Below are 13,036 nucleotides of genomic sequence, written 5' to 3' on the forward strand. Positions count from 1 at the left end.
GATGAGCTGCTGGATCCACACGAGTCTCACTCACAGGATGATGTTGTTTCAAGAGATTCACTAACGATCCTCGAAATACAGTTTATTGGTTTTATCTTCATGTTTAAAACGGCTGACTCAGTACATTTTTAACACCAGAGCAGCTACTGTGTGTGTCTGTATCTGTGTGTGTGTCAGTACCTGTGTGTGTGTGTCAGTACCTGTGTGTGTCTGTATCTGTGTGTGTGTGTCAGTACCTGTGTGTGTGTGTCAGTACCTGTGTGTGTCTGTGTCTGTGTGTGTGTGTCAGTACCTGTGTGTGTGTGTCAGTACCTGTGTGTGTCTGTACCTGTGTGTGTGTCAGTACCTGTGTGTGTGTGTCAGTACCTGTGTGTGTCTGTATCTGTGTGTGTGTGTCAGTACCTGTGTGTGTGTGTCAGTACCTGTGTGTGTCTGTATCTGTGTGTGTGTGTCAGTACCTGTGTGTGTGTGTCAGTACCTGTGTGTGTCTGTATCTGTGTGTGTGTGTCAGTACCTGTGTGTGTGTGTCAGTACCTGTGTGTGTATGTATCTGTGTGTGTGTGTCAGTACCTGTGTGTGTGTGTCAGTACCTGTGTGTGTCTGTATCTGTGTGTGTGTCAGTACCTGTGTGTGTGTGTCAGTACCTGTGTGTGTCTGTATCTGTGTGTGTGTCAGTACCTGTGTGTGTGTGTCAGTACCTGTGTGTGTGTGTCAGTACCTGTGTGTGTCTGTATCTGTGTGTGTGTCAGTACCTGTGTGTGTGTGTCAGTACCTGTGTGTGTGTGTCAGTACCTGTGTGTGTCAGTATCTGTGTGTGTGTGTCAGTACCTGTGTGTGTGTGTCAGAACCTGTGTGTGTCAGTATCTGTGTGTGTGTGTCAGTACCTGTGTGTGTGTGTCAGTATCTGTGTGTGTTTGTCAGTACCTGTGTGTGTGTGTCTGTAGCTGTGTGTGTGTCTGTGTCTGTGTGTGTGTGTCAGTACCTGTGTGTGTGTGTCTGTGTGTATCTGTGTGTGTCTGTATCTGTGTGTCAATACCTGTGTGTGTGTGTCTGTGTGTGTGTCTGTATCTGTGTGTGTCTGTATCTGTGTGTGTCTCTGTATCTGTGTGTGTGTTTGTATCTGTGTGTGTCTGTATCTGTGTGTGTGTTTGTATCTGTGTGAGTCAGTATCTGTGTGTGTTTATGTGTCTCTATTGGAATATACTATTGACCTTTGTCTACTTCTTTGTGTGTTTTAGTGTATGTGTGTTTCTGTTTGTGTGTTACTATGTGTCTTACTTTTTCTGTGCATGTGTCCGTGTGTGTGTAAGGTAAGGTAAGATAAAACTTTATTGATGTGTGTGTGCATGTGTGTATGTGTGTGTGTCTGTGTGTGTGTGTGTGCATGTGTGTCCGTGTTTGTGCGTGCGTGTGCATGTGTCCGTGCGTGTGTGTGTGTGTGTCCGTGTGTGTGTGTGTGTCCGTGTGTGTGTGTCCGTGTGTGTGTGTCCGTGCGTGTGTCCGTGTGTGTGTGTGCGTGTGTCCGTGTGTGTGTGTGTGTGTGTGTGTGTGTGTGTGTGTGTCCGTGCGTGTGTCCGTGCGTGTGTCCGTGTGTGTGTGTGTGTCTGTGCGTGCGTGTGTGTGTGTGTCGAGGTGTGTGTGTCCGTGTGTGTGCGTGCGTGTGTGTGTGTCCGTGTCCGTGTGTGTGCGTGCGTGTGCATGTGTGTCCGTGCGTGTGTCCGTGCGTGTGTGTGTGTGTGTGTGTGTGTGTGTGTGTGTGTGTGTGTGTGTGTTCTTACTAGAGCAAGGGTGTGCGACACAGCACCAGGGCGTCATACAGAACACAGACTCCGAACACAGTGACTCCAGTTTCCTTCACCAGCATCGCACACGTGCCCACGAGCAGAGAGACGAGCAGAGACGCTGAAGACACTGTTGGAGGAAGATGATCCTGGGAGGACGAAGCACCGACACTCCTGGAGACAAACATCTGGACGTCAGGACCCACACACATCTGGACGTTAGGACACACAAACATCTGGACGTCAGGACCCACAAACATCTGGACGTTAGGACACACAAACATCTGGACGTCAGGACCCACAAACATCTGGACGTTAGGACACACAAACATCTGGACGTCAGGACCCACAAACATCTGGACGTCAGGACCCACAAACATCTGGACGTCAGGACCCACAAACATCTGGACCCACAAACATCTGGACATCAAGACCCACAAATATCTGGACGTCAAGACCCACAAACATCTGGATGTCAGGACCCACAAACATCTGGACCCACAAACATCTGGACATCAAGACCCACAAACATCTGGACGTCAGGACCCACAAACATCTGGACGTCAGGACCCACAAACATCTGGACCCACAAACATCTGGACATCAAGACCCACAAACATCTGGACGTCAAGACCCACAAACATCTGGACGTCAAAAAGTCGCTGATTGATTTAATTTCATAATATTTGTGTTTCATTAGTTATGTTACGACATAAAAGCCTAACTAGTCAAAGTTAGTTTTCATTGAGTTTTGACGTTTACATCTTATTTGATTTGTGTCTTTTCACCTTTTCGCTTTATTTTGAATTTTTTATGCTTGAAAATAAATGTTTGGATTATTTTACTTTTATTGAACATCTTAATTGTTCAAATTTAAATGCATAAGTAATCCTTTTGAATTTCACAGTCAAATATGTGAACCATTGAAGTTTTGTAGTTTTTTAATATTTTATATGTTTTTTTTAATAAAATCTATTTCTTTATTTTGTACTTTTATGCTTGAAACTAAATGAAAAGAAAAATATATTTTTAAATAAATTACATTTGTTGAAACTTTGATTTAAAGTTAAACATATTAAAAGTAAATGAAATAATATAATATTATTATTATTATTATTATTATTATTATTATTATTATTATTATTACTATTATTATATTATACATTTGAATTTGATATTAAAAAAAACTACAAATATTCACTGGTGCACATATTTTACTATTTCATTTTTTTAATAGAAAATTATAAATTATATTTTGAATTTTTGTCAGTTTTTATGCTTGATAATTGCTTTATAATTGTAAAGATATTTTTTTTTAAATTAATACATTTGTTTAAATTTTGATTTAAAGTTAACATCGTTTAAATAAACAAAATAATATAAAAATCAATAAATTTGATTTTAATGTAAAAATAAATAAATAAAAAAACTCACTAGTGCACATATTTTACTATTTTATGCTTTTTTTTTAGATAAAATTCTTTTTTTTCAATTAAAAAAAATAGTTTTTCAGTCGTGAAGAAATTGTAATAAATCATATTATTATTATTACACTATTATTTTAGTCTAATTTAAACCATTTTTCTTCAACAAAACTTTCAAAGGTTACACAACATCCCCTCATGTTCTCCATCAACACAAAAACCCAACATCATTGACAGAAGACCAACAACCAGTTCTGCTGGTGAGAGGAGGTCTTACCTGATGTAGGTCAGGAACGTGAGCAGGAACAGCAAACACGCCAAGACGTCGGCTCGACCCACAATCCCAGAGACCTGCGACACACAGGAATGTTTAGAAACACAACATGATGTCACAACATGATGTGGATCTTATGATGCGTTTGTGTCGTTTACACTATTGTTACAGTATATTTAGTGTCTAAACCAGAAGGATGTGTCTCGCCTGCAGTTCATACAAAACTCTGCAGCCAGAATTCTGAGCCGCTCTAGTAGAAGAACTCACATTTCTCCTTCAAACTCTTCACTGGCTGCTCTAGTAGAAGAACTCACATTTCTCCTTCAAACTCTTCACTGGCTGCTCTAGTAGAAGAACTCACATTTCTCCTTCAAACTCTTCACTGGCTGCTCTAGTAGAAGAACTCACATTTCTCCTTCAAACTCTTCACTGGCTGCTCTAGTAGAAGAACTCACATTTCTCCTTCAAACTCTTCACTGGCTGCTCTAGTAGAAGAACTCACATTTCTCCTTCAAACTCTTCACTGGCTGCTCTAGTAGAAGAACTCACATTTCTCCTTCAAACTCTTCACTGGCTGCTCTAGTAGAAGAACTCACATTTCTCCTTCAAACTCTTCACTGGCTGCTCTAGTAGAAGAACTCACATTTCTCCTTCAAACTCTTCACTGGCTGCTCTAGTAGAAGAACTCACATTTCTCCTTCAAACTCTTCACTGACTGCTCTAGTAGAAGAACTCACATTTCTCCTTCAAACTCTTCACTGGCTGCCAGTTTCTTTCAGGATCATTTTAAAATTCTGGTTCTTACTTTCAGATCTATTAATGGTCAGACCTTCCATCAGTGATCTGATCCAGACTTACACCCCAGCTCGGGCTCTGAGGTCTGTGGATCAGAATCTACTGATGGTTCCTGAACTTCTGGACCAGAGGAGAGAAAAAAGTTTTTTTGATGCCGTCCGTAAAAGTCAAGGACAAATGAAAGGAAACATTCAGGATTAAAGTCGTTTGATTGATGGTCGTGATATGAAGAAGGGATTATCTTTCGACGTGATTGGTTGAAGGACAAGATAAATTCATCAGAACCTGCAGAGTAAAGTGGTCCAGATCTTCTGAATCGCTGTTGTGGATCGGACACTTTTGCAGGACGTGTTGCCAGACTGGTGACACTGGGGGGAGGCCTCAGGGCAGACCCGGGACACTATGGTTTTGTGTCTTTACATCACTTAAGTAAAGTATATGGTAAGAATCAAATCATAGCCTTTTGGTCAAAATTCAACTGAACTGAATTGATTTTTATTTGTTTGCTTTCAAATCACATTAGTTTTTATTTATGGTTCATATCTCCATTGAGTTTGTATTAAATGAAATAAAACGATTTTTCGTAATACATTAAAACTTATATATTTGCAGCGTTTGTTCATTTCTGTGTTGCAATTAAACTTCCGGCCTCTAGATGGCAGCAGTTGTTACATCCTCCACAGCTAAAGAAAGAATGATGACTGAGGACGAGAGGATACAGTTGACTGTATTTGCATATTTCTGTGTTGCAATTAAACTTCCGGCCTGTAGATGGCAGCAGTCGGTACGTACTCCTACTAATACAGTCAACTGTAGACATTCTTCCTTTAGCTGCGGAGGACGTAACGACTGCTGCCATCTAGAGGCCAGAAGTTAAACTGCAACACAAAATTGAGCAGCCATCGTGAATAAGTGCACGTTAATTGTAAATAAAATATGACATGAAAGCAAATATTTGGATTCATTGTCGTTTAATAACTTCCCAGTGAAATATAATCAAATATATGGTGATACTCCAGTGAATCTGGTATCAGTTCAACATGAAGATGTTCTCAGCAGCTGAACATGAAGATGTTCTCAGCAGCTGAACATGAAGATGTTCTCAGCAGCTGAACATGAAGATGTTCTCATCAGCTGCACATGAAGATGTTCTCAGCAGCTGAACATGAAGATGTTCTCAGCAGCTGAACATGAAGATGTTCTCAGCAGCTGAACATGAAGATGTTCTCAGCAGCTGAACATGAAGATGTTCTCAGCAGCTGAACATGAAGATGTTCTCAGCAGCTGAACATGAAGATGTTCTCAGCAGCTGAACATGAAGATGTTCTCATCAGCTGCACATGAAGATGTTCTCAGCAGCTGCACATGAAGATGTTCTCAGCAGCTGAACATGAAGATGTTCTCAGCAGCTGCACATGAAGATGTTCTCAGCAGCTGCACATGAAGATGTTCTCAGCAGCTGCACATGAAGATGTTCTCAGCAGCTGAACATGAAGATGTTCTCAGCAGCTGAACATGAAGATGTTCTCAGCAGCTGCACATGAAGATGTTCTCAGCAGCTGAACATGAAGATGTTCTCAGCAGCTGAACATGAAGATGTTCTCAGCAGCTGCACATGAAGATGTTCTCAGCAGCTGAACATGAAGATGTTCTCAGCAGCTGAACATGAAGATGTTCTCAGCAGCTGAACATGAAGATGTTCTCAGCAGCTGAACATGAAGATGTTCTCAGCAGCTGAACACGAAGATGTTCTCAGCAGCTGAACATGAAGATGTTCTCAGCAGCTGAACATGAAGATGTTCTCAGCAGCTGAACATGAAGATGTTCTCAGCAGCTGAACACGAAGATGTTCTCAGCAGCTGAACATGAAGATGTGCTCAGCAGCTGAACATGAAGATGTTCTCAGCAGCTGAACATGAAGATGTTCTCAGCAGCTGCACATGAAGATGTTCTCAGCAGCTGAACATGAAGATGTTCTCAGCAGCTGAACACGAAGATGTTCTCAGCAGCTGAACATGAAGATGTTCTCAGCAGCTGAACATGAAGATGTTCTCAGCAGCTGAACACGAAGATGTTCTCAGCAGCTGAACATGAAGATGTTCTCAGCAGCTGAACACGAAGATGTTCTCAGCAGCTGAACACGAAGATGTTCTCAGCAGCTGAACACGAAGATGTTCTCAGCAGCTGAACATGAAGATGTTCTCAGCAGCTGAACATGAAGATGTTCTCAGCAGCTGAACACGAAGATGTTCTCAGCAGCTGAACATGAAGATGTTCTCAGCAGCTGAACATGAAGATGTTCTCAGCAGCTGAACATGAAGATGTTCTCAGCAGCTGAACATGAAGATGTTCTCAGCAGCTGAACATGAAGATGTTCTCAGCAGCTGAACATGAAGATGTTCTCAGCAGCTGAACATGAAGATGTTCTCAGCAGCTGAACATGAAGATGTTCTCAGCAGCTGAACATGAAGATGTTCTCAGCAGCTGAACATGAAGATGTTCTCAGCAGCTGAACATGAAGATGTTCTCAGCAGCTGCACATGAAGATGTTCTCAGCAGCTGAACATGAAGATGTTCTCAGCAGCTGAACATGAAGATGTTCTCAGCAGCTGCACATGAAGATGTTCTCAGCAGCTGCACATGAAGATGTTCTCAGCAGCTGAACATGAAGATGTTCTCAGCAGCTGAACACGAAGATGTTCTCAGCAGCTGAACATGAAGATGTTCTCAGCAGCTGAACATGAAGATGTTCTCAGCAGCTGAACATGAAGATGTTCTCAGCAGCTGAACATGAAGATGTTCTCAGCAGCTGAACACGAAGATGTTCTCAGCAGCTGAACACGAAGATGTTCTCAGCAGCTGAACATGAAGATGTTCTCAGCAGCTGCACATGAAGATGTTCTCAGCAGCTGAACATGAAGATGTTCTCAGCAGCTGAACATGAAGATGTTCTCAGCAGCTGAACACGAAGATGTTCTCAGCAGCTGAACATGAAGATGTTCTCAGCAGCTGAACACGAAGATGTTCTCAGCAGCTGAACATGAAGATGTTCTCAGCAGCTGAACACGAAGATGTTCTCAGCAGCTGAACATGAAGATGTTCTCAGCAGCTGAACATGAAGATGTTCTCAGCAGCTGAACACGAAGATGTTCTCAGCAGCTGAACATGAAGATGTTCTCAGCAGCTGAACATGAAGATGTTCTCAGCAGCTGAACACGAAGATGTTCTCAGCAGCTGAACATGAAGATGTTCTCAGCAGCTGAACATGAAGATGTTCTCAGCAGCTGCACATGAAGATGTTCTCAGCAGCTGAACATGAAGATGTTCTCATCAGCTGCACATGAAGATGTTCTAAGCAGCTGCACATGAAGATGTTCTCATCAGCTGCACATGAAGATGTTCTCATCAGCTGCACATGAAGATGTTCTCATCAGCTGAACATGAAGATGTTCTCAGCAGCTGCACATGAAGATGTTCTCAGCAGCTGAACATGAAGATGTTCTCAGCAGCTGCACATGAAGATGTTCTCAGCAGCTGCACATGAAGATGTTCTCAGCAGCTGCACATGAAGATGTTCTCAGCAGCTGCACATGAAGATGTTCTCAGCAGCTGAACATGAAGATGTTCTCAGCAGCTGCACATGAAGATGTTCTCATCAGCTGCACATGAAGATGTTCTCAGCAGCTGCACATGAAGATGTTCTCATCAGCTGCACATGAAGATGTTCTCATCAGCTGAACATGAAGATGTTCTCAGCAGCTGAACATGAAGATGTTCTCATCAGCTGCACATGAAGATGTTCTCAGCAGCTGAACATGAAGATGTTCTCATCAGCTGAACATGAAGATGTTCTCAGCAGCTGCACATGAAGATGTTCTCAGCAGCTGCACATGAAGATGTTCTCAGCAGCTGCACATGAAGATGTTCTCATCAGCTGCACATGAAGATGTTCTCATCAGCTGAACATGAAGATGTTCTCAGCAGCTGAACATGAAGATGTTCTCAGCAGCTGCACATGAAGATGTTCTCAGCAGCTGCACATGAAGATGTTCTCAGCAGCTGAACATGAAGATGTTCTCATCAGCTGCACATGAAGATGTTCTCAGCAGCTGAACATGAAGATGTTCTCATCAGCTGAACATGAAGATGTTCTCATCAGCTGCACATGAAGATGTTCTCAGCAGCTGAACATGAAGATGTTCTCATCAGCTGCACATGAAGATGTTCTCAGCAGCTGAACATGAAGATGTTCTCATCAGCTGCACATGAAGATGTTCTCATCAGCTGCACATGAAGATGTTCTCATCAGCTGAACATGAAGATGTTCTCATCAGCTGAACATGAAGATGTTCTCATCAGCTGCACATGAAGATGTTCTCATCAGCTGCACATGAAGATGTTCTCAGCAGCTGAACATGAAGATGTTCTCATCAGCTGCACATGAAGATGTTCTCATCAGCTGCACATGAAGATGTTCTCAGCAGCTGAACATGAAGATGTTCTCATCAGCTGAACATGAAGATGTTCTCATCAGCTGAACATGAAGATGTTCTCATCAGCTGAACATGAAGATGTTCTCATCAGCTGCACATGAAGATGTTCTCAGCAGCTGAACATGAAGATGTTCTCATCAGCTGCACATGAAGATGTTCTCAGCAGCTGAACATGAAGATGTTCTCATCAGCTGCACATGAAGATGTTCTCATCAGCTGCACATGAAGATGTTCTCATCAGCTGAACATGAAGATGTTCTCATCAGCTGAACATGAAGATGTTCTCATCAGCTGCACATGAAGATGTTCTCATCAGCTGCACATGAAGATGTTCTCAGCAGCTGAACATGAAGATGTTCTCATCAGCTGCACATGAAGATGTTCTCATCAGCTGCACATGAAGATGTTCTCAGCAGCTGAACATGAAGATGTTCTCATCAGCTGAACATGAAGATGTTCTCAGCAGCTGAACATGAAGATGTTCTCATCAGCTGAACATGAAGATGTTCTCATCAGCTGAACATGAAGATGTTCTCATCAGCTGAACATGAAGATGTTCTCATCAGCTGCACATGAAGATGTTCTCATCAGCTGCACATGAAGATGTTCTCAGCAGCTGAACATGAAGATGTTCTCATCAGCTGAACATGAAGATGTTCTCATCAGCTGAACATGAAGATGTTCTCAGCAGCTGAACATGAAGAACATCTCATCTTGCCTTGTTGTTGTTTCGTGAAGATGAGTTTGAGATCCTCAGAGGAACGTCAGACACAAAACACAGCTTTGGTTTCATCTTAAGATGAAAACCTCAAAGATATTTACAAACTATCCAGCAGTCCACGACCCAAAGGCCCCATAACAAATATGTTTGTGGTATTCCTTGTGTTGTCTCTGGGTCAAAGTGACCCGAAGGCCCGAAAACAAACGTGTTTGTGGTATCCATTGTGTTGTCTCAGGGTCAAGGCGACCCGAATGCCCAAAAACAAATGCGCTTGTAGTATCCCTTGTGTTGTCTCTGGGTCAAAGTGACCGGAAGGCCTGAAAACAAATGTGTTTGTAGTATCCCTTGTGTTGTCTCTGGGTCAAAGTGAACGACCTCCACCACTGCATATATATTTATAGAACCCATTTGCTTTCAGGCCTTGGGGTCACCTTCACCCAGAGACAACACAAGGGATACCACATACATGTTTGTTCTTTGGGCCATTGGGTCACTTTGACCCCGAGACAACATGAGGGTGAAGGATAATAATTGTTATATTTGTTATATTGATTTAATGAACACACAGGTTGAACTTAATCCCCTTCAAACCATGACGTGTCTGGACCTGATGCACTAAGTGAGACATTAAAGTCTCCCACTGAGATCTGAAGCTGAAACACTTGAGTTTCTCTCCGACTCACAAACCCAAGCGTTTACTCTGGTGTTTGCTGAACGTCCTCAGCACCTGCTCTGATGTGAGGACGATGAAAGGATCTCATGGAACCATGTGTTGTCGGAGTTTAAATCCACACGACCGTCTTCAAGGAAACTTCCAGCGGAAGAAACCGCTTTTATGTTAATGAACGGCTTCGCTGAGGACTCACGAGTCAGCGTTTTGTTCCAGGACTTCCTGTTGCTCCAGGATGACGCCGAGTAATCAGAAAATACTTGAAAGCTGGAGGATGAAAGGAGAAGGAAGCGAAGGATGATGGAGGGATAGTTCCGTAGATGAAAGGATGATTGTGGGCGGAGGATGAAAACAAGGCCATGAATAAAACATCAGGCTGTGAAGACTCTTCTTACCTTCTGACAACATGTGTGTGTGTCGGTGCAAACACAAATAAAAAGTATGACAAGGCTTTTCCTCGGCTGTGCTTCAAATACATCATGAAATCAAGTACAAAGCAGTTGATATTTCACTGTACATGAAGTGATCCTGAGAGAGAAGAGCGTACTTTGGTTTTTAGAACCCGGGTTTCTCAGGATCATACATACGTGTTCAGTTCTACAGCTTTATGGGGACTTGGTGTCGTATTTTCATTGTTGGTTGAACACAGATAGTAGTTTGAATTGAAAAACAAGTATCGTGAAAAAAACATTTTAGTTGGGACTGCACGATATATCTAAGACATATCGATATCATGATATTGGCACGAGTGATACGCATATATAAATAATATAATTTATTTTTATTGAATCAATTATTTCTTAAATACACTCTTCGACCAATCAGTGTCACGTTCTGTAAAGTTGTCAATTTGTACTTCTATGTCTCGTTGTTGTTTACGTCTCCGTCCGTCTGTGAACTGTGCAGCTTATTAGGCTCGGTTGCTATGGCGACGGAAGTAATACTAACTTGTGATCTAGTCACACAGTAGTGATCCAGTGAAGTAATACTAACTTGTGATCTAGTCAAACACTAGTGATCCAGTGAAGTAATACTAACTTGTGATCTAGTCAAACACTAGTGATCCAGTGAAGTAATACTAACTTGTGATCTAGTCAAACACTAGTGATCCAGTGAAGTAATACTAACTTGTGATCTAGTCAAACATTAGTGATCCAGTGAAGTAATACTTACTTGTGATCTAGTCAAAAACTAGTGATCCAGTGAACTAATACTAACTTGTTATCTAGTCAAACACTAGTGATCCAGTGAAGTAATACTAACTTGTGATCTAGTCAAACACTAGTGATCCAGTGAAGTAATACTAACTTGTGATCTAGTCAAACACTAGTGATCCAGTGAAGTAATACTAACTTGTGATCTAGTCAAACACTAGTGATCCAGTGAAGTAATACTAACTTATGATCTAGTCAAACACTAGTGATCCAGTGAAGTAATACTAACTTGTGATCTAGTCAAACACTAGTGATCCAGTGAAGTAATACTAACTTGTGATCTAGTCAAACACTAGTGATCCAGTGAAGTAATACTAACTTGTGATCTAGTCAAACACTAGTGATCCAGTGAAGTAATACTAACTTATGATCTAGTCAAACACTAGTGATCCAGTGAAGTAATACTAACTTATGATCTAGTCAAACACTAGTGATCCAGTGAAGTAATACTAACTTATGATCTAGTCAAACACTAGTGATCCAGTGAAGTAATACTAACTTATGATCTAGTCAAACACTAGTGATCCAGTGAAGTAATACTAACTTATGATCTAGTCAAACACTAGTGATCCAGTGAAGTAATACTAACTTATGATCTAGTCAAACACTAGTGATCCAGTGAAGTAATACTAACTTCTGATCTAGTCAAACACTAGTGATCCAGTCACTCGTCTCTTTCAACCTCCTTTGTTAAAGCAACATATTGTAAGAACTTTTCATCTCGTCTCAGTTGTTTTCTTAGAAGATCGTGAACTTCCAAACAAACCTGTCCGTCTTCACCGTATGCTAACGAGCTAAGTTGTTAGCGTCATATATAAAGTGTTATGTGTGCGTCTTCACCGTATGCTAACGAGCTAAGTTGTTAGCGTCATTTACAAAGTGTTATGTGTGCGTCTTCACCGTATGCTAACGAGCTAAGTTGTTAGCGTCATTTATAAAGTGTTATGTGTGCGTCTTCACCATATGCTAACGAGCTAAGTTGTTAGCGTCATTTATAAAGTGTTATGTGTGTGTCTTCACCGTATGCTAACAAGCTAAGTTGTTAGCGTCATTTATAAAGTGTTATGTGTGCGTGTACAAGAATTTATGATTGATTTGGTGATATCGCGACGCGCCGGCGGCTCCTCTCTGATGTCGCTCAGTTTGGCGGGAAACCGATGCAAGTCCCGCGAGACTGAGCGTTAGAAGAGATATTTTTATACCATCATGTCGACACCGAAGCGTTGAAATAATCATTCTTCCTTTAGCTGTGGTCAAAACAGTTAAGATGTTTCTTGAAGGAGTCCGTGGACTCCACGCAGTTTAGAAGGTGGTCATAATGTTACCGTGTATTCTTGCTGTGATCACAAACACACCCGAGCGTTGAGTCTCCAGGTGTCATCGAGACTCTACGTGAAACTAAAGCCTCCTCACGGTCTCGGCGAACAAAGAGACGAAGAGAAATCAAACTCCTCTTCCCCTGGTTTTCCCTCCAATTCCAGCCAATTACATAACTCCGGAGGAATCTGAGCCGGACTGCAGCTGGCGAGCAGAACCTCCAGCAGGAGGGTGGATGTGTTAGAGCCAGTCAAACACACCCAGACCTTCATGACCCAGAGGACTTCTGTCGTGGTTCACGTGTCGTCGCACACGACCCGCCTGTGGAGCAGATGCATGATGGGATT

The 13,036-nt window shown here is 42.0% G+C and overlaps 1 protein-coding gene across 1 annotated transcript in view; it reads right to left on the reverse strand.

The window, feature by feature from the left end:
• Positions 1-13,036, reverse strand: part of tmtc1 (transmembrane O-mannosyltransferase targeting cadherins 1) — a 110,729-nt gene that overhangs the window by 72,439 nt on the left and 25,254 nt on the right. The window contains exons 3-4 of the mRNA XM_087786206.1: positions 3,483-3,556; positions 1,779-1,955 (exon numbers count right to left, since the gene is read on the reverse strand). Coding sequence (XP_087642332.1) covers positions 1,779-1,955; positions 3,483-3,556 — 251 coding nt within the window. The remainder of the gene's footprint in view (positions 1-1,778; positions 1,956-3,482; positions 3,557-13,036) is intronic.

This window comes from Callionymus lyra, chromosome 3, assembly GCF_982586985.1.
Source record: "Callionymus lyra chromosome 3, fCalLyr1.hap1.1, whole genome shotgun sequence".
In the NCBI taxonomy this organism is placed as follows: domain Eukaryota; kingdom Metazoa; phylum Chordata; class Actinopteri; order Syngnathiformes; family Callionymidae; genus Callionymus; species Callionymus lyra.